General features: G+C 56.1%; 1 protein-coding gene across 1 annotated transcript in view; it reads left to right on the top strand.

Annotated features, from left to right (window-relative positions):
* AGRN (agrin) overlaps positions 1–23,673 on the top strand; it is a 100,352-nt gene that overhangs the window by 18,558 nt on the left and 58,121 nt on the right. The window contains exons 3-4 of the mRNA XM_062507451.1: positions 7,277–7,297; positions 19,453–19,500. Coding sequence (XP_062363435.1) covers positions 7,277–7,297; positions 19,453–19,500 — 69 coding nt within the window. The remainder of the gene's footprint in view (positions 1–7,276; positions 7,298–19,452; positions 19,501–23,673) is intronic.

The following is a 23,673-nucleotide window of genomic DNA, read 5'->3' as shown; positions in this document are numbered from 1 at the left end:
CTGGGAGGAATTGCAGCTTTTTGGGGTGAACAACTGGGAGGAACTGCAGCTTTTTGGGGTGAACAACTGGGAGGAATTGCAGATTTTTGGGGTGAATCTCTGGGAGGAATTGCAGCTTTTTGGGGTGAACATCTGGGAGGAACTGCAGCTTTTTGGGGTGAACATCTGGGAGGAATTGCAGATTTTTGGGGTGAATGTCTGGGAGGAATTGCAGCTTTTTGGGGTGAACATCTGGGAGGAACTGCAGTTTTTTTGGGGTGAACATCTGGGAGGAACTGCAGTTTTTTTGGGGTGAATCTCCGCTCTGGGGGGAATTGCAGTTTTTTGGAGTGAATATCTGGGAGGAATTGCAGTTTTTGGGGTGAATCTCTGCTCTGGGGAGAATTGCAGTTTTTTTGGGGTGAATTTGTGGGAGGAACTGCAGGTTTTTGGGTGAATGTCTGGGGGCAATTGCAGTTTTTTTGGGGTGAACATCTGGGAGGAACTGCAGTTTTTTGGGGTGAACCTCTGCTCTGGGGGACGCAGCCTTTTGGGGTGAATGTTTGGGGCTCATTGCATTTTTTAAATTTTTTTTTGTGAATCTCTGGGTGGGATTGCAGGGGTTTTTTTAATGAATCTCTGGTGTTTATTGCAGTGTTTTGGTGTGAATCTCTAGGGGGAATTGCAGCTTTTTGGGTGGGAATCTCTTCCCTGTGGGGCCGCAGCTTTTGGGGGTGAAGCAGGGCCCTTTCCCTGAGCAGGATTTATTTTTCCTCTGGTCTGATCCAGCTGCTTTCCCTGTGTTTTTTTTGTTTTTGTTTTTTTTTTTTTTTTTTCTTCCATGTGCTGCCCGGTTCCTCGTGGAATTTGGATTATTCATTAGGTAAGAACATCATTCCTCTCCTCTTTGGGATGGAAAATGGGGCAAGGATGCTTTGTGTGATTCCCGAGTTTGTGTGGGAGGAGAATTCCTTGGATTTGCCTGATCAGGTGGCACGGAGGGGACAGCAGGAACTCGTCCCTTTTGTCCCCTGCCACGTTAAAACCCCCGGATAAAAACGGATAAAAGCGGATAAAAAAAAAAAATTCCCTGGCAAAAGGAAATGTCAGGGATCATGTGCTGGAAAGGGAGGCGTGAACTTCCCGCCCGGCATTCCCTGATAATTCCCTCCTGGAAAACAAAACCCCCACGTGGCTTTGGGATTTATGGAGCCTGCTCCAAATCCTCGGGGTCACTTGGTCAAGTGGGGCAAATTGGGAGAGCTCTGCCCGAGGTTGTGACTCTTAATTAACTCCAGGATCCCTGGGAAACCCGAGCCTGTCCCAGCAGCCTCTGGAGAGCTGGGAAGGAGCTGGGAAGGGACTGGGAAGGGACTGGGAAAGGAGCTGGAACTTACTGGGAAGGGACGGGGAAGGGACGGGGAAGGGACTGGGATGTGACTGGGAAGGGACTGGGAAAGGAGCTGGAACTTACTGGGAAGGGACGGGGAAGGGACTGGGATGTGACTGGGAAGGGACTGGGAAGGGACGGGGAAAGGAGCTGGAACTTACTGGGAAGGGACTGGGAAGTGACTGAGAAGGAGCTGGGAAGGGACTGGGAAGGAGCTGAGAAGGGACTGGGAAGTGACTGAGAAGGGACTGGGAAAGGAGCTGGAACTTACTGGGAAGGGACTGGGAAGTGACTGAGAAGGAGCTGGGAAGGGACTGGGAAGGGACTGGGAAGGGACTGGGAAGGGACTGAGAAGGAGCTGGGAAGGGACTGGGAAGGAGTCAGGAACTTACTGGGAAGGGATGGGGAACTTACTGGGAAGGAGCTGGGAAGGGACTGGGATGTGACTGGGAAGGGACTGGGAAGGAGAGGCTGGGACAGGAAGCAGAGGGTGCAGGAACAGCTCCCAAAAAAGAGTTTTGGTGGCTTTGGGGGCATTTTAAGAGCACTAAAAGCAGCTCCAGTGTTTATTTTAGTGTTTTCTTTATGATTGATGATGGTGATTCCTTGGGCAATTCCTCAGGTTATAATAATAATAATAATAATAATAATAATAATAATAATAATAATAATAGTTAGTTATTCTTCAGTTTTTCCTTGGGTTATTCCTCAGTTATTCCTTAGGTAATTCCTCGGGTTTTTCCTCGAGTTTTTTCCTTGGGTTTTTCCTCATGTAATTCCCCAGTTTTTCCTCAGGTTTTTCCTCAGCTCGGGAATTTTCTCTGGAGTTCAGTCCTGGGAAGGGAGGGAGGCAGCTCTGCCCTGCATGGGACTGTGGCAGTGGGAATTCTCCGAGGGGAAAGAGGGAATGAATTTTAATGGAATCTTGAAAGACTTTAAATTTTCATGTTCCCGTCAATTATTCAGGAGAGCAGAAAAGTGACTTTAGAGAGCAAAGGAAAAGGAGAGGCCACTTTGGATTCGTGGAGGGGATTTGCATTTTGCTGGAAAGGCTCTGGTGCTGGGGAGGAGGGATTTTGGGAAGTTGGGATTTTGGGAAGTTGGGATGCACTGCCTGGGGCAGGGCAAAGGGGTTGGGTCCGTGCTGGGAATGTGAGATGGAAAAATTCCCAGTGGGAGCTGATTCCAGGAGAGATTTGGGGATCTCCGAGCTGGGAAGTGAGATGGAAAAATTCCCAGTGGGAGCTGATCCCAGGAGAGATTTGGGGATCTCTGAGCTGGGAAGTGAGATGGAAAAATTCCCAGTGGGAGCTGATTCCAGGAGGGATTTGGGGATCTCTGAGCTGGGAAGTGAGATGGAAAAATTCCCAGTGGGAGCTGATCCCAGGAGGGATTTGGGGATCTGAATGTTGGAATGGTGGAGCAGGGATCCATCCTGGATCCATTCATAATTCCTGGGACTGGAAGGGAAGGGGAGGGAAGGGAAGGGGAGGGAAGGGAAGGGAAGGGAAGGGAAGGGAAGGGAAGGGAAGGGAAGGGAAGGGAAGGGAAGGGAAGGGAAGGGAAGGGAAGGGAAGGGAAGGGAAGGGAAGGGAAGGGAAGGGAAGGGAAGGGAAGGCAAAGGTTTTTTAGGCATCCTGGAGCCCCGCCCGTGCCCGTGCCGCTGGCACAGCTTTTCCTAGGACAAGGCTGGCTGCTGTCCCCATCTGTGTGCGGGGCTGTCGCTGTCCCCAGCAGGCTGCTCTGGCCTTGGCTCCCTCCGCGGGTGCCCCAGCGCTGCTCGGGGGGCTCGGCAGCACAAACGGGGCTTTGATTGCCGCTGCCGGGAGCTGCCAGCCCTGGCTCCCTTCCCAGAAAGCAGCGCCGGGCTCCAACACAAGCGGCTTTGTGTGAGCTCCGGGGGCTGCGGGCTGAGCTGGGGACAAGGGGACACCGCCCGAGGAGCCGCTCGAGGAGGAGCCCGAGGAGCTCTGCGAGCTCACTTTGTGCTGCTCTCACCGAAAAGAAAAGCGGGTGCGGCTCCTCCCGTGACCCGCCGGCGCTCTGTCCCCACCCGGGGGAGGGTGACAGCAAAGCCGCCTTTGTCCCCAGGGCTGCCGGAGGAGACGGGGACAGAGCGGCCCCACAGCCCGGCTCTGCTCCTGGCATCGTGCCCCGCTCGGGACTGGGGTCCTCGGGGATGTCCCGGTGTCGGGAATGGCGCTGGGGACAGCGGAGGTGACGAAAGGCTGGCTCAGCTCTGTGTTCTCACATCCCTGTCCCCGAGGGATGCTCGGAGAGGGGTTTGCGATGCAGGGAGCTGCTTCCCGGCATTTTCTGTCTGTAATCATTCCCTTGGAATGTCCCCTGAGCAGGGCTGGGGACAGCTCAGCCCCGCGGAGGGGATGGATCCGGCCCTGGGGACAGCAGGATGGCTCTGCTCCCCGAGGAGGGATCCAGTCTGTGCCATAGATTGGGAATTCTGCGGTGGTTTCGTGAGAAGGAGTGCTGCAAATTCAGCCCGAGAACAAAGAGGGGATTTAGGGAACAGGTGGGAAAGAAATCGCACCCGGTGCAGGAAGAGAACGGCTCCGGATCCACGGGGCCTTGGAAAGGTCTTGGATCTCATCCAGTCCCCGGGAAATTGTGAAACCTGCCTCGCTCTGGGGCTCCCTGCTCTGAGCCCGTTCCCTGCTTGCTCGGATTCCTTGGATTTGTGTAATCCAAGGAAAACCTGGTGGAACACAGGGCTGGCTCGGGATGGAGCCGTGTTCACGTGCCCTGGGCAGCCCCGAGCTGGGGGGAAGGCGCTCCTGGGGCGTCCCGTGCCCGTTTTCCCCCTCTGGAAGCCGGGAGGGTGCCACGGACTGAACTGTGAACCCATTTCACGACTCATTTGGCCGCGGTGAGGCAGGAAAGTGGGATTTAGGCGGAGTTTTCCCAGTTTAATCCGCCGGGATGGTTTCATATCCCTCAGCCTGCTGCCAACCCCGGCTGAACAAACTTTCCCTGCCTTCAATCCCAAATGTTTGTGCAGCACAAACTCTGCCTTGAGGGCTATTTTTTTTTTTTTTTTATATTTTTTCCCCCTTGTCCTGGACTCACGGCGGCTCCTTCCGAGTGTTTTTGGTGGTGGCGGTGGCAGAGAGGGGAAACCTCAAATCCTCGCGAAGCAATTACCGCTTAATGAGACACTTCCTACACATCTGTTTTCAATCCTGGCGGCGTTTGGGGGACTCGCAGAGCTCGGGGAGGGAGGAAGGTGAGGGAATCCCGGCTTCTTCCTCTCCCTCCTTCCCTGGGGATGCTCCCATCGCGTCTCCCAATCCCAAAATCCACCCCCCCCCCCCCAAAAAAAAAAAATCCCAAAATCTCTGCGGGGTCGCGGCAGCCGCGGTTGTTCGGCGCTGATGCGCTGCCAGTTGATCGAGCTGGTTTTGAGAGCCGGCTGTAAAGCGCTTAATTAGCGTGTCATTAACCAAAAATCGCGCCCCAGACTTCAGAAAATTCCTGAACTCATTGCCAAGCTCGAGGGAAAAGGGAGAAACTCTCGGGCTGCTTTTGCAGGAGGGATTTCAGCGTGGAATTGTTGGGAGATGTTTGTGGCTAATCCCGACTTTTCCCAGCGCTTTGTCCTGGTTCCCGGACGCTCCCAGGTGCCCGATATCCACCCCCACCCCATTCCCCTCCTCAGGAAACCGGGACAGCTCCTGCTGCCCTGCCCGTGTTTGGTTTAAAGCCACCTCCCAGATGCCCGGGGATCTCCGGGCTGGGTTTTCCCAGGGAACAACGTGCCCGGCTGAGCTTTGTCCCCTCATTTGGTCCGGGATAAAGTCTGGGAGTGACTCAGGAGCAGCCCCGGGGGTGGCTTGGCCAAGCCGCACGTGGCTTCCCAGAAATGCCACTTGTCCCAGACAGCGGCAGTGAGTCAAAGGCACGTCCTGGGTGCCTTAAAAAGGAAGGGAAAAGCAGGGAAGGGAAAAGCAGGGAAGGGAAGCCTGGAATCCCCCAGCACCATCCTCATGCCCTGCTTCACTTCCCAGGAATATTCCCTGCTCCAAGTGTGCTCCTGGCCAGGGAAAATTTCCACAGCTGAGTGCCTGACCTTGGAACGGAGCCTCCCGCTCTCCTTTCGGGTTTTGTTTGATTTAATCCGGACTAAAACAAAAATTTCTTCCCCCTCTCTCTCCTTGATGTCCACAGCTGCCCCATGGAGCTGTGGCTCCGTGGAGAGGGAAATCAAAGCTGGGGAATTCTGGAGGAGTTGAAAGGAGGGTCAGGCTCGGGGGTGGCTCGGCTCAGTTGCACTTTTGTTCTGGAAATCAGAGGGGAACGTGTGAGCCCTGCTGGGCTGGGGGGCGCTCCTGAGGGACAGGGGGCTGTGGGATGGGCTGGAATTGTGTGGGAATTGTGTGGGGAGTCCATCCGGAGCTGTGGGTGGATGGGGATGAGCACAGGAATGGGCTGAAGTCATTCTTGGATTGTGGATCCGTGGGGTCAAGCGTCCAGTCTGGCTGTGGGATGTCCTGAGGGTCAGGGAACTGCGGGATGGACGGGAATGGTGTGGGAAGGGTCTGGAGTGTCCATCTGGAGTGGAACACCAGGATGTGACGGAGAACAGGAATGGAGAAGTTTGGGAATGAACGGAGAGCTTTGGGAATGCTGCAGGAATGGAGAAGGCCGGGAATGCTGTGGGAATGGAAAAGTTTGGGAACAGAGAAGGTCAGGAACGGAGAAGTTTGGGAACGGACAGAGAAGTTTGGGAATGAACGGAGAAGTTTGGGAACGGAGAATTTTTGGGAATGGAGCTGTCCCATTCCCGGCTGTCCCTGTGCCCCAGCTCCTCCCCCGCTGGCCTTGGCCCTGTGTCACCTGTCCCGGGCGTGTCCCCTGGGCTGCGGTGCCAGGGCTGGTGGCAGCAGCTCCCGGGATTCCACAGGAGTTCCCCAATTCCCCGGAGGAGCAACCCAGGCTCATTAAAACGCTCAGCTGTTAATTAACCCTGGGCCTCCTCTTCTCGTCACCTCCTTTCATCTCCTGTTTTCCAAAAGTGCTTCCAGCCCGGGTGACGCCTCTGGAGAGGAGGGATCAGGCTGGGACGGGACAGGGAAACACCTGAAGCTCCAGGTTTAGCTCCCGAGCGCCGTCCTGCCTTCAGAAAATCCCTTTGAACAGAAAACCCACGGAATTCCACGGTCCGTGGAAGTTCCGAGCTCTTGGCTGTGCCTGGGATATTCCCCAGGATCTCCCTGAGTGCCAGATCAGATCCAGGCGAGTCAGGAGTCACTGCTGGGATGTTCCTGGTGGGATTTTGGTGTCCTGGGGGTGTTTCCCCCCTGGTTTTTCCGGGCAGGATTTGCTGTTGCCGTGTGTGGGATCAGCGGGATCCGGCTCTTTCCCGGCTGCCTGCGGATTTGGGAGCTCGAACGTGTTCAAATCCACGTGCCTGCAAGGAGGGGATGGGAGCGAACTCCTGAAATGAGGGTTAATAGGGGAAAAATTGGGATTTTTTTTTTTTGGGGGGGGATAATCTCAGCCTGTGCTTCTGTTGGAAGTGAAGGTGGCAGTGCCAGCCCTGCTGTCCCTCTGTCCTGGTCCTTCCCAGCTGGATCTGGACCACCTGGATGTCCCCAGGGACATCCTGGCATTCCCTTCCAGGACCTGCTGCACGTGGGAAAAACGCCCAGCTCTGTTCCTTGGGATTCCTCCTGTGAGATTTGGATCGCTGGGAATGGGGATAGAGAATCCCAGAGAATTCCTGCCTGGATGTGGGGCCGGATCCAGCCTGGAAAGGGCTGGGACAGACACCTGGAAGTGCCCCAGGTGGCGGAGGGGGCTTGGGGAGGAGGAAAGCTTGGGGGCTGCTCCTGTTTTCCTGCTGCTAACTCGATTTCTTCTCTCCTTTTTCTCCTCCTCTGCTTTCTAAAGAACATAGGAAGCTTCTCGCCGGTAAGTGGTGGGGGTGCCAAAAAAAAAAAAAACACCATCAAAAACCTAAATCCTTTTTTTTTTTTTTTTTTTTTAATTTTTTCCCCATCCACATCAACCTGGCTGGCTTTAATCCCTGTCATCCTCATCCCTGGGGATGTGCTGGAGCAATGGGAGCCCCCCGAGGTGTGCTGTCACCTCCGAGGTCACCATTGCTGTTAGATCACGGTGGGGGCAGCTCCTGGCTGTCCCCTCCTCCCTCCCCGTGTTTGTCCCCACCCTCAGGGCGGTGGCACCGGCAGCGCTGAGGGTGTGGAACTGTGATCTAAGGGCTCCTCACTTAGCGTAGCGTTCGCCTCCTCATCTTCCTCTCCATCCTCAGCCTCTCACCTTCACCCGCGGCTTGGGGAGGGCGGGCAGAGCTGTGGGAGCTCGCTCTGGGTCAAACTGGGAGGACTGGGATGCTCGGAGGGGTGGGGGGTCGGGGGGCCGGGATGGGTGTTGTCCTCACAGATCCAGGGAATTCCTGTCCTGGTCCTGGATGAGCTGGGGAGCTCCAGGTGTGTGGGGCAAGCAGAGAATTCCTTGGGAATCTTCAGGGAAAAGCGAGTGAGGTGGGGCAGGAGGAGGGTGGGTTTAGACTCAATAGGCTGGGTTTTTTTTACAATTTTAAGATTTTACAACGCTGTGATGGGGTGCCCAGAGGAGCTGCCCCATCCTTGGAAGTGTCCAAGGCCGGGCTGGATAGGGCTGGGCTGGCAAAGGAGCTGAGAGAAGGGATGGAACCAGGAGTGCCCCGGATTTGGGGTTGGGGCTGCTCAAATTCCCACTTTTCTGTTTACCCCAAGACTTTTAGGTTCACTGCTGACCCCCAAAACAGTTTTTTTGGGATGATTTGAGGTGGGCTAAAGCTGTGCCAGTTCTGCCCTGGGGTAGCAGGAGGAGAAGGGGTTGAACCTGGACTGCCCCGGATTTGGGTTTGGGGCTCTTCTTCTTCCCATTCTCGAGCTCACCCCAAGACTTTCAGGGTCACCGCCGACCCCAAAGCAGCTTTTTGGGGTGATCTGAGATGGGACAAAGCTGTGGCAGCTCGGCTGCCCTTCACTGCCAAGGGAGCTGAGGAGAAGGGAATGAAGCGGGAGTGCTCCAGCTGTGGAGGCAGCTGGATGAAGCCGCTGCTCCTGGATTTCCTCCCTGGCTGTGGGAATGATCCCGAGGGTTCTGTTGGGAGCCCTGCCCGGGGGACACCGACCCCGCTGGAAGCCGCACGCTCGCGGCTGCACAGGGAGGAGCACAGGGAAGTTTTAAATTATTATTTATTTTTTTTTTTCCCAAGCCGACAGCATCCTCTGCTGGCTGCCGCTTGTCCCGAACCCTCCGCTCCTCGTGGATCCAGGGAATCCTGCCTGGTGCCCGGGGAGGGCGCTGTGCCCTGTCCCGGTGCCAGGGATGCCACTCCCGTGGTGGCAGGAACCGGGGGTGGCTGCTCTTGGCTCTCGCTGAGCGGGTGGAAAAGGGTCTGGATTCCTGGGAATGCCCTCGCCGTGCCCCATCCATCCCCCAAAGCCTCTCTGGGAGCGATCTTGAAGTGTTGGAGAGGTCCCGTGTGTCCCCCTTTGTGGTCCTGATTGTCCCTTCCTCCCGTGCGGGTCCCTGGAGCTACCCTGGGCTCTGCTCCGCTGCTTTTGGAGTTCGGCTGGAATTGCTGGTGGCAGGAGAGGATCGGGAATGTGGCAGGAGAGGATCGGGAATGCGGCAGGAGAGGATCGGGAATGCGGCAGGAGAGGATCGGGAATGTGGCAGGAGAGGATCGGGAATGTGGCAGATGTTCGGGAATGTGGCAGATGTTCGGGAAGGGCTGCAGGTGGCGGTGCGAGCCCGCGGAGGAGCCGGGACACCGCGGCCGCATGGCCCGGGGACAGGGGACAGGGGACAGGGGACAGGGACATCCTCGGGGGGTCTGTCCCCGTCACCGCCCCGCTGTCCCTCTGTGCTGGCTGCTGTTGGGGACAGGGGACACATTCTGGGGTTTGTCCCCGTCACCGCCCCGTTGTCCCTCTGTGCTGGCTGCTGTTGGGGACAGGGGACACATTCTGGGGTTTGTCCCCGTCACCGCCCCGCTGTCCCTCGCTCCAGCTGCTTTTCCCAGCGCCGATCCAGAACGAGCCGTGGAAGGGGGGGCGGTGCCGCTGCGGGTGTGAAATCCTGGATTCGGGTGTGAAATGCCAGATTTGGGTGTGAAATCCTGGATTTGGGTGTGAAATCCTGGATTTGGGTGTGAAATGCCAGATTTGGGTGAGCAATCCCGGATTTGGGTGTGCAATCCGGGATTTGGGTGTGCAATCCTGGATTTGGGTGTGCAATCCCAGATTCGGGTGTGTAATCCCAGATTCGGGTGTGCAATCCCAGATTCGGGTGTGTAATCCCGGATTCGGGTGTGTAATCCCGGATTTGGGTGTGCAATCCCATATTCGGGTGTGCAATCCCAGATTCGGGTGTGCAATCCCAGATTCGGGTGTGAAATCCCAACCAAGCTCTGCGTGCGAACCTCGGTCGGGTTTCTCTGGAATTCCGGAGCCATGGGAACCTCCCCCGTTGCTGGGTGGGATCTGTGGGGACCTTGCAGTGACAGCACGGAAGGAGAGCGGGCTCTGGAGAGCAGGGAAGGATCTGCTGGCCTGGGAGAGGGGCACAGATGTGCCACCCACCCCATCCCTTTTCCAGGGATTTTTCCATCCCTGAGCACATCTGGAAGACGCCGCGCGCTCCGGTGTCGGATCTGCTTCCAGACAAAGTTATTAAGTGGGGAGGGGGGGATAAAAAAACCAACCCCAAAACCTTTTTTTCGGAAGAGGCAGCGCTCCCTGGAGCGATAGCGTTTCTTGGGAACGTTTCTTGGGAATGGTGTGGATCCAGCCTGGCCACCCCAGCCCCGTCTCCCACCCTCGCTCCCTCCCTCTCCAGCTTTAAAATCTCTTTCTTTCCAATCGCTGCTCAGCGGGGAGTCAAGCTGGGTCCTGCCAAGTGTTAAATGAAATAATTAAAATCCCCGCTCCTCTCTCCTTAATTAGCCGGGAAAGAGAGGGAGCGAACGCCTTTCGCAGGATCCTCCTTCCTCCTCCTTCTCCTCCTCCTCCTCCTTCTCCTCCTTCCTCCTCCTTCTCCTCCTCCTCCTCCTCCTTCCTCCTCCTTCCTCCTCCTCCTTCCTCCTCCTCCTCCTCCTCCTCCTCCTCCTCCTCCTCCTCCTCCTCCTTCTCCTCCTTCCTCCTCCTTCTCCTCCTTCCTCCTCCTCCTCCTCCTCCTCCTCCTTCTCCTCCTCCTCCTCCTCCTTCCTCCTCCTTCCTCCTCCTCCTTCCTCCTCCTCCTTCCTCCTCCTCCTTCCTCCTCCTCCTTCCTCCTCCTCCTTCCTCCTCCTCCTTCCTCCTCCTTCTTCCTCCTCCTTCCTCCTCCTCCTTCTCCTCCTTCTCCTCCTTCCTCCTCCTTCCTCCTCCTCCTCCTTCCTCCTCCTTCCTCCTCCTTCCTCCTCCTCCTCCTTCCTCCTCCTCCTCCTGCACTGGGTGCTGTCGGATAAATCCCAATTAACTCCCTGCCAAACAGGGTTAATTCCAGGTGGGGAATCAGCTCGGTGAATCGGGTGTGACTGACAGCTGTCAATCATCTCCCAAAGCAGCTCAGGGGATTTTTGGGGTTGGTTTTTTCTTTCTTTCTTTATTTATTTTTTTTGGATGTTTTCTGGGATGGGAGCTGGAATCTGGGAGGGAGAATTGGAAAAAATTGAAGCTGAGGTTGCTGCTGGTTCTGTCACTTCCCAGGGGAATTCCCAGTGTGAGGATCCCACTGCTCCTCCTGGAGCTCCACGATCTGGGAATTGCAGGATAACCCCTCCATGATTTGGGAATTGTGGGATAACCCCTCCATGATCTGGGAATTGTGGGATAACCCCTCCATGATTTGGGAATTGTGGGATAACCCCTCCTGGCTGTCCCCAGCCCCTCCTGCCCCCGGGGTGTCACCAGCTCTGGACTGACCACACGAAGCCCTGGATGCATGGAAACACTTCCAGGAAAAACAAAAAAACCCCAATCTCTGTGTGTGTGTGTGGGGAAGGTGTGGATTAGCTGGGAAATGATGGAATTTTGTGCCTGGAACGTGAGGGGGATCCATTGGCCGCGTGTCCCTCGTCCTTCCCTCCTCTGTCCCTGCAGCCGCGGGGACTTTGTGGCTCCTGTCCCCCACTGGGGCGGGGCTGGGGCTGGCTGTCCCCCTGCCAGGAGGAGGAGGAGGAGGAGGAGGAGGAGGAAGGCTGTGGGTGCAGGGGGGATGATGGGCAGTGGTTGAGGGATGAGGGATGAGGGATGGATCCATCCCTGCTCCAGCCAGAGATAAATATCAAGGTCCGGGGCAGGTTCTGGATACCTGGATTCGCTCTCCCCAGCTGCCCCTTCCAGACCCAAAGCTGATTTTTTATGTCTTTTTTTTTTTTTTTAATCTTTTTTACTTCTATGGCCATTTTTTATGGACTTTCTTTGCTTTTTGTGGTCTTCCTTTTGTTGCTATTTTTATGGCTTTTTTTGTTTTGTTTTGGGGTTTTTTGGCTTTTTTTTTTTTGCTTTGTTCTTTTTTTGTTGTTGCTGTTTTTTTGTTTTGTTTTTTTTTTTTTTTTTTCTTGGCCATCTCTTGCTGGATTCTCCTGCCTGGCCCCTCATCCCCCAAGGACACATCCCAAATGTCCCAAAGTGTCGAGGGAAGGGCTGGATGTTCCCAAGGGCTGGCAGAGGGAGCAGGTGGCACATGGCATGTCCCTGCTGTCACTGTCACCAAGGAGGTGACAGCTGGACAGGGAGGGACAAAAACTCCTCCTCAAGGCAAAGGGATCCTGAGATTGTCAAATCCCACCCCAAATCCTGGCTTGGGGCACGGTGTTTGTGTTTCCCAAGAGGAGGAGGAGGAGGAGGAGGAGCCGATGTGTCCATGCTGGAACCTCCAGGACACAAAGGCTGCTCAGACCCACCAGGGGCTGCCCCTAAAAGTGGCCCCGCAGTGGCTGGGAGGGGACAGAGCCCCGCAGGGGACAGAGGAGAGGAAGGGACCAGGGGACAGAGGAGAGGAAGGGACCAGGGGACAGAGGAGAGGAAGGGACGCCTGTGCCGATGGTTTGCATGTGAAAACGGGGAGGATGCAAATTCCCCGAATTCCCCGCATTTCCTTTGGGAATTGTTGGAAGCCAAGCCCTTGGGCCTTATCCTGGGTTGCTGCGGTGGCTCCTGAACCCTGCCCGGGGCCAGCAGGGGACAGGGACGATCCTGGAGCGGGGTCAGCGGGGCAGGGCAGGGTGGGGGACATGGGGCAGGAATTTGGCACCTGTGGGGGCACGGGAAGGATGGAGGACAAGGACCTGGAAGGGTGGAGAAGGTCCTGGAAGGGTGCAGGACATCAGAAAGGTGCAGAAGGTCCTGGAAGGATACAGAACATCAGAAGGATGCAGGAGAAGGTTCTGGAAGGGTGCAGGAACATCAGAAGGATGCAGGAGAAGGTCCTGGAAGGGTGCAGGACATCAGAAGGATGCAGGAGAAGGTCCTGGAAGGATACAGGATATCAGAAGGATGCAGGAGAAGGTCCTGGAAGGGTGCAGGACATCAGAAGGATGCAGGAGAAGGTTCTGGAAGGGTGCAGGACATCAGAAGGATGCAGGAGAAGGTTCTGGAAGGGTGCAGGAACATCAGAAGGATGCAGAAGGTCCTGGAAGGATACAGGATATCAGAAGGATGCAGGAGAAGGTCCTGGAAGGGTGCAGGACATCAGAAGGATGCAGGGAGCCAGGCAGCTTTAAAGAGCAGCCATCTCCAGGACATGCCTTGGGTTTTGTTTTTCCCCCTCTTTCCTCTGTTTTTGTTCTTCCTCCGAGTTTTACCTTGGGATGCTCCCAGCCCTCGGAGAGGAGCAGGGGAGCTTTGTGGGGTGGCCAAGGGGCAACTTGTGCCCGTCCCACAGGGCCCTGCAGGCTAAAGGACCACCCAGTGTCCCCCACGTGTCCCCGTGGGTGGATTCTCTGGTGTTTGTGTCCCTCGGGCTGCAGGTGCATTGCCAAGGTGAGGGAAGGATTCTTGGAAGGGCTGGGAGGGGAATCCTGCCCCTGGCAAAGGTTGGTTTTTTTTTTTTTTCTGCCAAATTGTTGCCTTTTGGAGGAGTGGGAACCAGGAATCCAGTGGGAATTCTCAGAATCCAGAAATTCTGAGCAGCCCCCACAGCTGCAGCTGTCCTTGATGGAGCCCCCCAGATACCCCAAAGGGAGAGGGGGGAGCTCCTGGAGCCCCCCGGATACCCCAAAGGGAGAGGGGGGAGCTCCTGGAGCCCCCCGGACACCCCAGAGGGAGAGGGGGGAGCTCCTGGAGCCCCCCGGATACCCCAAAGGGAGAGGGGGGAGCTCCTGGAGCCCCCCGGACACCCCAAAGGGAGAGGGGGGAGCTCCTGGAGCCGTGTGGGGGCTGCAGGAGGAAGCTGAGCTTCCCTGCCTGGTGCTGAGCTGGTGGAAACTGGAGGAACTGGGAGCAGCTGCCCAGACCCCCTCCCCTCATCTCCACAGTGTCCATCTGTCCTGGGAGGGGCTCGAGGGTCCCTCCTGGTCCCTCTGCAGCACCCCAGGGACCAGGGGAGACCCCAAGAGTCCTTCTGCCCCGTTATTTGGGGGATAACCCAGCACCTGGAGTTTCACTGGGAGCCCCAGCACGTTTATCTTGAGGGGTTTTCCTGCATCCTCCAGAACTGCCCAGTTCCTCCCTGGTGAGGAAGAGCTCGGTTGTGGTGGCTGAGAAATGACCCGGCAGCTCCTGGTGCCCTAAAAATGCCATGGGGGAGAGCAGAGGGAGCTCCTGGATTTGGATTTTGGGCACCTGGGGCTGTGGCAGGGCTCTCACCCCATGGCTGGACCTGCACTTTTGGCTCTGACCTCCTCCGGCTCCCTGACCCAGCTCTGCTTGCGGCACCTTTGCCCTCCCTGCGGGCAGCCCGAGGAGAGCAGGACAAGGGCAGGAGCCCCCCGGGAGGGAGCAGCTCCATCCCTGCTCCTTTTCCCGGCTGGTTTTGGGGAGCCTGTGCCCAGTCCGTGCCCCTCCCTCGCTAATAACATCCTAAAAAAATAGTAATAACCTGTTCTTTTTTCTTCTCTTTCTTTTTCCACCCTTTTTACTTTTTTTTAAATTTTAATTTTTATTTTATTTTTTATTTTATTTTTTATTTCCTGCCGTGTCCGGGGGGGGGTTTCTCGGAGGGAGTGGGGGGCGCTTCCTTCTCCTCCTCCTCCTCCTCCTCCTCCCGACATCTCGATGGGCTGGGCCGGCGATCCGAGCCCTTCCACCCTTCCCTGCTCATCTCGGGGATCCTGGGGGGATCCCCCCGCCCTTCCCTGCCTTTTCCTGGAGGAGGAGGGAGGGGAGGGGAAGGGAAGGGAGCGGCTCCTGCGCGACCCCCGCCACCCCCTCTCTTTGTCTGCGCCGCGCCCCTGCGCCCCCGCTCCCCTTTGTTGGCCACCGAGCGCTCGGAGGGGCTCGCCACGCCCTCCCCCCTTGGCCGGGGTCGATCCGAGGGGAGGGAGGAAAAGAGCGATGGAGGGATGGAAAGAGGGAGGGGAGAATCTCCGGGGCGTGGGGCGGGCTCTCCGCGCTCTCCGCCGCTCCCTTGTCTGATGCTGCGCGGTCCTTTCCCCGCACGGAGAGCACCGGGATTGAGGATCCACCTTCCCGCATTCCCACCCGCATTCCCACCCGCATTCCCACCCGCATTCCCACCCTTCCCGGGGCAGCTCTCCCCGCTGCTCCATGCCGGGCTCCGCGCGGACCTGGAAGGACCGAAACCTCCGAGCCGTGTTAAGGCGAGCAGCTGGACCCTGGAACTTACCCGTGGCCAGCGGGGCGAGCCGGGCTTTTTGTCGCTGGCCACAGCGTTGGGAAGGTGCTGGAGGAGAGGGCTGGGCTGGGCAGGGCCGGCGAGGGAGCGGGGATGGAGCTGCGGAGGAGCTGAGAGGAGCCCCGGAGGGCGAGAGGAGGGAGCGGCTGCTTTGGGCTGGAGCGAGCCACGGCTGAGCCGCACCTGGCGCTGCTCCCGGGATTTTGGGATGCTCCCGGGGTTTTGGGATGCTTTTGGAATCCTTGAGCTGCTCCCGGAATCCTTGAGCTGCTCCCGGAGTCCTTGAGCTGCTCCCGAAATTTTTTTGGCTTCACGCTGGATTTTGAGCTTCACACTGGATTTTGGGCTTCTCACGGAATTTTGGAGCTTCACCCTGAATTTTGGGCTTCTCACGGAATTTTTGGAGCTTCACCCTGAATTTTGGGCTTCTCACGGAATTTTTGGAGCTTCACCCTGAATTTTGGAGCTTCACCCTGAATCTTGGGCATCTCACGGAATTTTGGAGCTTCACCCTGAATTTTGGAGCTTCGCCTTGAATCTTGGGCTTCTCACGGAATTTTTGGAGCTTCACCTTGAATTTTTGAGCTTCACCTGGAATTTTGGAGCTTCACCCTGAATCTTGGGCTTCTCATGGAATTTTGGAGCTTCACCCGGAATTTTTGATATTCACCCTGATTTTGGAGCTTCACCCTGAATTTCTGAGCTTCACCCTGAATTTTGGGCTTCTCACGGAATCTTTGATCCTCACCCTGAATTTTGGGCTTCACCCTGAATTTTGGAGCTTCACCCTGAATTTGGAGCTTCTCCCGGAATATTTGGGCTTCTCCTGGAATTTTTGGGCTTCTCCCACCTGCAAGGACCTGCGGAGGGTCAAAGGCTGCTGGACGTGTCCTGGAGGAGCCGCTGGACAGCGCAGGGAGCTCGGTGTTCCTGGAGTGAGGCCGGCGTGGATTCCAGAGGATATTCCAGAGGATCCCAGAGGATATTCCAGAGGATCCGTGAGGATATTCCAGGGGATCTGAGAGGATATTCCAGGGGATCTGAGAGGATATTCCAGAAGATCCAAGGGGATATTCCAGAGGATCCGTGAGGATATTCCAGAGAATCTGTGAGGATATTCCAGAAGATCCACGGGGATATTCCAGATGATCCAAGGGGATATTCCAGAGGATCCGTGAGGATATTCCAGAGAATCTGTGAGGATATTCCAGAAGATCCACGGGGATATTCCAGAGGATCTGAGAGGATATTCCAGGGGATCCGTGAGGATATTCCAGAGGATCTGTGAGGATATTCCAGAAGATCCACGGGGATATTCCAGAGGATCTGAGAGGATATTCCAGGGGATCCGTGAGGATATTCCAGAGGATCTGTGAGGATATTCCAGAAGATCCACGGGGATATTCCAGAGGATCTGAGAGGATATTCCAGGGGATCCGTGAGGATATTCCAGAGAATCTGTGAGGATATTCCAGAAGATCCAAGGGGATATTCCAGAGGATCCGAGGGGATATTCCAGAGGATCCGTGAGGATATTCCAGAAGATCCAAGGGGATATTCCAGAGGATCCTAGGGGATATTCCAGAGGATCCGTGAGGATATTCCAGAAGATCCAAGGGGATATTCCAGAGGATCCGAGGGGATATTCCAGAGGATCCGAGGGGATATTCCAGGGGATCCGTGAGGATATTCCAGAGGATCTGAGAGGATATTCCAGAGGATCCACGGGGATATTCCAGGGGATCCGTGAGGATATTCCAGAGGATCCGAGGGGATATTCCAGAGGACAGGGATATTCCCGAGCCCGGGAGCGCTCCTTGTCCCGGTGCCGCCGCCGTGACGTTCCCACCTTGTCCCGGTGGGCTCGGCCGCGGATTTGGAGCCCTCAGCGCCGGGATTTTGGTTTGTTTTCTGCGGGCAGGTGTGGATTGACACCTGGCGGGCTGGACCCGGGGCTCACCGAGTCCCTCCGTGCCCCCGGGGCCGGCCGGGAGCTGCTCCTGTGCCATGGCACCACCGGGCACCACCTCCTGAAGGTGCCCCCTGCCAGCCGAGATGGCGACCTGCGCCAAAACTTAGGCTACCAAAACCACCCGGGCACACGGCTGGAGGGGCGGGGTGGGAGTGGAGGGGTGAAAAGGATCCATGTGAGCCTCGTGGCGACTGTTGTGGGCTGGCTGGCCAGCGGGCGGGGCGTGAGGCGAGCATGACGGCGTGCCAGTATCCCATGGCTCCGGGAGCCCTGGAGCGGGACCGGCTGTACCAGCACAAGGTGTCCCTGGTGGTTCGCTACTTCATGATCCCCTGCAACATCTGCCTCATCCTGCTGGCCACCTCCACGCTGGGATTCGCCGTGCTGCTCTTCCTCAATAACTGTAGGTGGCCCCGGAGCGGAGCGGGGCGGGGTGAGGCAGGCTGGGAACGGGTGGAATTTTGGGGGGGTGTGTGTGGTGATGGGGTGGGGGGGCAGGGGGTGGGGGGGCAGGGGGGTAGTTCCCGGCTCGGCTTCTCCCGGAGCTCGTCGCTGTGTTGGGGATGATGCGGGGATTGGCAGCTCCGGGGATTGGCAGCTCCCTGCTGGCTCATCCCCCACTTTGCCCTGGTAGGAAAGTGGGAGCAGAGCTGGGAGGGCGGCTGTGCGTGGGGTGGTACAGCTCCCAAATCCCAAATGCTGCTGCTGCTGCTGGTTCCATCCCAAATCCCAAATCCCACATCCCAAATCCTGCTGCTGCTGCTGGCTCCATCCCACATCCCAAATCCCAAATCCTGCTGCTGCTGCTGGCTCCATCCCACATCCCAAATCCCAAATGCTGCTGCTGCTGCTGCTGGTTCCATCCCAAATCCCAAATCCCACATCCCAAATCCTGCTGCTGCTGCTGGCTCCATCCCACATCCCAAATCCCAAATCCTGCTGCTGCTGCTGGTGGTTCCATCCCACATCCCACATCCCAAATCCTGCTGCTGCTGCTCCTGGTGGTTCCATCCCACATCCTAAATCCCACATCCCAAATCCCACATCCCAAATCCTGCTGCTGCTCCTGGTGGTTCCATCCCACATCCCAAATCCTGCTGCTGCTGCTGGTGGTGGTTCCATTCCACATCCTAAATCCCACATCCCAAATCCCAAATCCCAAATCCTGCTGCTGCTCCTGGTGGTTCCATCCCACATCCCAAATCCCAAATCCTGCTGCTGCTCCTGGTGGTTCCATCCCAAATCCTGCTGCTGCTCCTGGTGGTTCCATCCCACATCCCAAATCCCAAATCCCAAATCTCAAATCCTGCTGCTGCTCCTGGCAGCTCTATCCCAAATCCCAAATCCTGGTGCTGCTGAGGGTGATGGTCTGGGGGGATGTGAGGATTTGGAAATGGCTGGGGGTGATCCAGGGGATGTGAGGGGATGGAGCAGGACCAGGGGATGGAACTGGGCTCTCTCTGCCATAGCCTGGCTCTGCTGCCCTGGCCACATCCCAAATCCCAAATCCCAAATTTTTGGGTGCTTCCTATGCAGCATGAGAGGGATTTTGGGGCTCAGCTCTCCCCCTCCACCGCTAAATCAGTCTCCCCAAACACAGAGGGATGTTTTTATCAGCTGGGCCTCACCTGGGGACCTGTGGTCACATCCCTGGCAGGTTCCAGCTCTTTTTTGGGGGACCTGTGGTCACATCCCTGGCAGGTTCCAGCTCTTTTTTTGGGGGACCTGTGGTCACATCCCTGGCAGGTTCCAGCTCTTTTTTTGGGGGGACCTGTGGTCACATCCCTGGCAGGTTCCAGCTCTTTTTTTTGGGGACCTGTGGTCACATCCCTGGCAGGTTCCAGCTCTTTTTTTGGGGGGACCTGTGGTCACATCCCTGGCAGGTTCCAGCTCTTTTTTTGGGGGACCTGTGGTCACATCCCTGGCAGGTTCCAGCTCCTGCTGCCCCTTTCTCCCATTTTTGGGAGGCTGCAGCATTCCTGTTCTGGGATTACCATGGCCAGGTGTGATTTTTGGGGTGATCCACAGCGGGATTGACCTCACAACCCCCAGGAGATGAGGCAGGACAGGCTGGGGTCAATGCCAGCACCGGGAGCTGCTCCCAAACCCAGAGATGCTCCAACAACTCCAGACCTCCCAAAACCAGGTTTTGGTGATCCTGGCTCCTGTTCCTGCTGGTCTGGGACCTCCTGAGAGCCAAACCTGCTGGTGGAGGGATGAAACGCCATCCCAAAAAAGGGCCGGGGGGGCAGGAGAGGAGGAACCTGTGACAGCTCCGTGGTTTTTTGGGTTTTTTTTGCAGACAAACCCAACAGTTACTTCACGCAGACGCCGCCGACGCCGCGGGATGGTGAGTGCAGAGCGGGGGGCTTGGGGACACGGGGGGGAAATTGGGGACACGGGGGGAATTTGGGGACACGGGGGGGAAATTGGGGACACGGGGGGGAATTTGGGGACACGGGGGGAAATTGGGGACACGGGGGGAATTTGGGGACACGGGGGGAATTTGGGGACACGGGGGGAAATTGGGGACACGGGGAGCCTCTCCTGGGCTGGCCTTTCCCTCAGGAATAAAACTCTCCTGACTCACAAATCCATTTGGGATTTAAGGTCCCTCCCAGCCCAGCCCAGCCTGGCTGAGCCCGTGCTGGGGGATGCAGGATTAGGGTGAGGAGGGAGGGCAGGTGTCCCTCAGGGTTCCCTTTTCTCCAGGGATTTTCCTACCTGGAAGCAGGGAAAGGTCCCTGGATTTACCCTGGGTTGCCTCCCCCACCTTTCCTCTGGTTTTGCAGAGGAGGAACGTCAGGATTTTTTTAAAATTTTTTTTAAAATATATTTTTATGGCTTTTTTATTTTTTATTTTTAATTTTTTTTTTGATGAGGTTCTTATCAGCAGCTTCAGGAGCTGCTGGGTGCAGGGCAGGCAAGCCTAGGCTGAGATAAAACCATCACAGGAGCTTTGTTCCCTTTAAAAACCAGGCTTAAAATCCCTGCCTTTGCTGGCAGGCTCTTCCCCCACCTTCACGTGCACAGATAAGAGCCCAGCAGCCAATTAATAACCCGGTTGTTGCTTTTATTTTTTTATTTTTAATTTTTTTTTTTTTTTTTTTTTTTTTGCCTCCCCTGCTGGAGGTGGGGAAGGAGGCGTTGGGGAAGAAACGGATGAGAGATAAAAATGTGATTAATCTATAATTGGCCCGGGGGAAGGCATCTCGAGTGAAAAATTAAAAAAAAAAAAAAAAAAAAATCCATGTGTAGGTGGAACTCCTTGCTCAGGGCTCCAAAATCTTCACAGCCCAACCCAGGCAGATGCCAGACTTCCAAAAAAAAAAAAAAAAAAAAAAAAAAATCCCACATGAGATGGAAAATTTGGGTTCAGGAAGGGTTTTGGGTTCTGTTCATCCCTGGGCTGGGTTTGATGTGGGGCTGGGCATCCTTGGCACCTTTGGGAAATGCTGGGATTAGGCTGAGCTTAGCTCAGGAGCTGGGATCTGCTGTGCAGGGTTTGTTCTGGGGGGTGGGATAAAGGTTTGGATAAACCTGGAGGTTTGGGGAGGGGTCCTTGTCCAGCCTAACAAAGCCAGAGCTCGGATTTGGGGTGAAGGAAGGGGCTGCAAAGCTGGGCAGGGTCATTGTCTGCTCCCAGGGATGCGCAGGGTGGGATTTTGGGGTGTCTGGGTGGAATTTGGGGTGTCTGGGTGGGATTTTGGGGTGTCTGGGTGGGATTTTGGGGTGTCTGGGTGGAATTTGGGGTGTCTGGGTGGGATTTTGGGGTGTCTGGGTGGAATTTTGAGGTGTCTGGGTGGGATTTTGGGGTGTCTGGGTGGGATTTTGGGGTGTCTGGGTGGAATTTGGGGTGTCTGGGTGGGATTTTAATGTGTCTGGGTGGAATTCTGAGGTGTCTGGGTGGGATTTGGGGTGTCTGGGTGGAATTTTGGGGTGTCTGGGTGGGATTTTGGGGTGTCTGGGTGGAATTTGGGGTGTCTGGGTGGAACTTGAGTTGTCTGGGTAGATTCTGAGGTGTTTAGATTGTATTTTGAGGTGTGTGAGTGGATTTTGGGGTGTCTGGGTGGGATTTTGGGGTATCTGGATGGAATCTGAGGTATCTGAGTGGGATTTTGGGGTGTCTGCGTGGAATTTGGGGTGTCTGTGTGGGATTTTGAGGTGTCTGGGTAGGATTTGGGGTGTCTGTGTGGATTTTGGGGTATCTAGGTGGAATTTTAATGTGTCTGTGTGGGATTTTGAGGTGTCTGGGTGGGATTTTGGAGGTGTCTGTGCAGAGTCAAGGGCTGGACTCAGATCCTTTGGATTGTCCCACCATTCCCTGTTCCCTTCTTACCTCTTCCTATCCCAACCCCTGTCCCAGAAAACCCCTTGAGCTACGCTCTTGATTTATGGAAACCATAAATCATTAACGCTCCCAAATCCCCGAGCCTGGGCAGGGATCAAGAGGCTCCGGGATGGCTCCAGGGTGGAAAAATCCTCTCAGGACAGGGGAGGGGCCACAGGGGTGGGCTGGGTCCCCTGGGGGGATGGGGAAAGATCATCATCATCATCATCATCATCATCATCATCATCATCCTCCTCCTCCTCCCCCCCGGGCTGGGTTTGTGTGGCTGTTGGCTCTGAGGGCAGGGAGAACAAAGAGAGGGGATTGAGTTGGGGATTTTTTTTTGGGAAGAAATCCAATAAAAATGAAAGTGGGAGGGTGGGGATGGAATTCCCAGGGAAGGATTTAGGGGGGGATATCGGGAGGAAATCCTTCCCTGGGAAGGTGAGAATGGAATTCCCAGGGAAACTCCATCCCTGGAAGTGTCCCAGGCCAGCCTGGGGGTTGGGGGAGTTGTCCTTGCCCATGGATGGGATTTAAGGGGCAGGGAGAACAAAGAGAGAGGATTTAGGTGGGATTTTTTTGGGGGAGGATCCTTTTCCTTTTGATTCCTTTTGATTTCCTGGGATTTATCTCGACCTGGGTCGGAATCTCCAGGCAGTCAAAGGCATTTGAAGTGTAAATGAGGCGCCTGATTTTGCCTTTTTTCCCCTCATTATTTAGGTCAGGCCCTGGGGTGTCCTGGGAGGGGATACTGGGGGATACTGGGGGATACTGGGGGCAGGCAACACCTCAAGGAATGGGTGGAGCTGTCCCAGGGAAAATCGGATTTTAGGGAACTATTTTCCCCGCCCCAGGAAATATCCCAGAGCTCCAGGAGCTCCCAGGGAAGCAGGGTGGGATTTTGGGGGTGTCCCTTTGGACTCTGATCCTTCCGAGTCCCCTCCAGCTCAGGATATTCCAGAATTCTGTAATTCCTGGATATTTCCCTGCCCAGCAGTGCTTGGGAGCATGAACCTCTCAGTGCCACCCATCTGTCCCCACCTGCACCTGGGGGATTCTCACCTCCTGCCCCACCTGGCTGCTCTGAGAAATGAAATTCCCGAATCCCTGATTTCATTGGGAGGCTCCGGGCACGAGGTGTGGCTGCTTTGCATGAGCAGCGATAAATAAATGGATAAATAAATAAATAGATGGGGACAGAGAGATAAATAAATCAATAAGTAGGTGTGGGGGAAGGTGTGGGCTGATCCCCCAGGCAGGTGAGGGTGAATTCTCCTTCCCTTGGCTTCCCTCTCCCTCACTGGGGAATAACAAACCTTTGGTGTGTGGAGAACTCCAGGAAAAGCTTCAGACGGAGATTTTGGGAGTGCTGGGCGTGCTCTGTGGTCTCCTGGGGATGGTGTGGTCACCTGTGTGGGGACTGTGGTCACTTGTGGCTCTGTGGTCACCTGTGTGGTCTGTGTGTCCCTGTGTCCCCTGTGTGTGTGTCCCCGTTCCCATTGGGATGTCCCCGTTCCCATGGGATGTCCCTGTGTCCCCTGTGTGTGTGTCCCCGTTCCCATTGGGATGTCCCCGTTCCCATGGGATGTCCCTGTGTCCCCCGTGTTGTGTCCCCGTTCCCATGGGATGTCCCTGTTCCCATGGGATGTCCCTGTGTCCCCCGTGTGTGTGTCCCCATTCCCATGGGATGTCCCTGTTCCCATGGGATGTCCCCGTTCCCATTGGGATGTCCCTGTGTCCCCCGTGTTGTGTCCCCGTTCCCATTGGGATGTCCCCATTCCCATGGGATGTCCCTGTGTCCCCCGTGTTGTGTCCCCGTTCCCATGGGATGTCCCCGTTCCCATGGGATGTCCCTGTGTCCCCCGTGTGTGTGTCCCCGTTCCCATGGGATGTCCCTGTTCCCATGGGATGTCCCTGTGTCCCCCGTGTTGTGTCCCCGTTCCCATTGGGATGTCCCTGTGTCCCCCGTGTGTGTGTCCCCGTTCCCATGGGATGTCCCTGTTCCCATGGGATGTCCCTGTGTCCCCCGTGTGTGTGTCCCCGTTCCCATTGGGATGTCCCCGTTCCCATTGGGATGTCCCTGTGTCCCCCGTGTTGTGTCCCCGTTCCCATGGGATGTCCCTGTGTCCCCCGTGTTGTGTCCCCGTTCCCATTGGGATGTCCCCGTTCCCATGGGATGTCCCTGTGTCC

Source organism: Cinclus cinclus, chromosome 23, assembly GCF_963662255.1.
Source record: "Cinclus cinclus chromosome 23, bCinCin1.1, whole genome shotgun sequence".
Taxonomy (NCBI): domain Eukaryota; kingdom Metazoa; phylum Chordata; class Aves; order Passeriformes; family Cinclidae; genus Cinclus; species Cinclus cinclus.
This window is presented reverse-complemented; position numbering and strand designations above follow the sequence as displayed.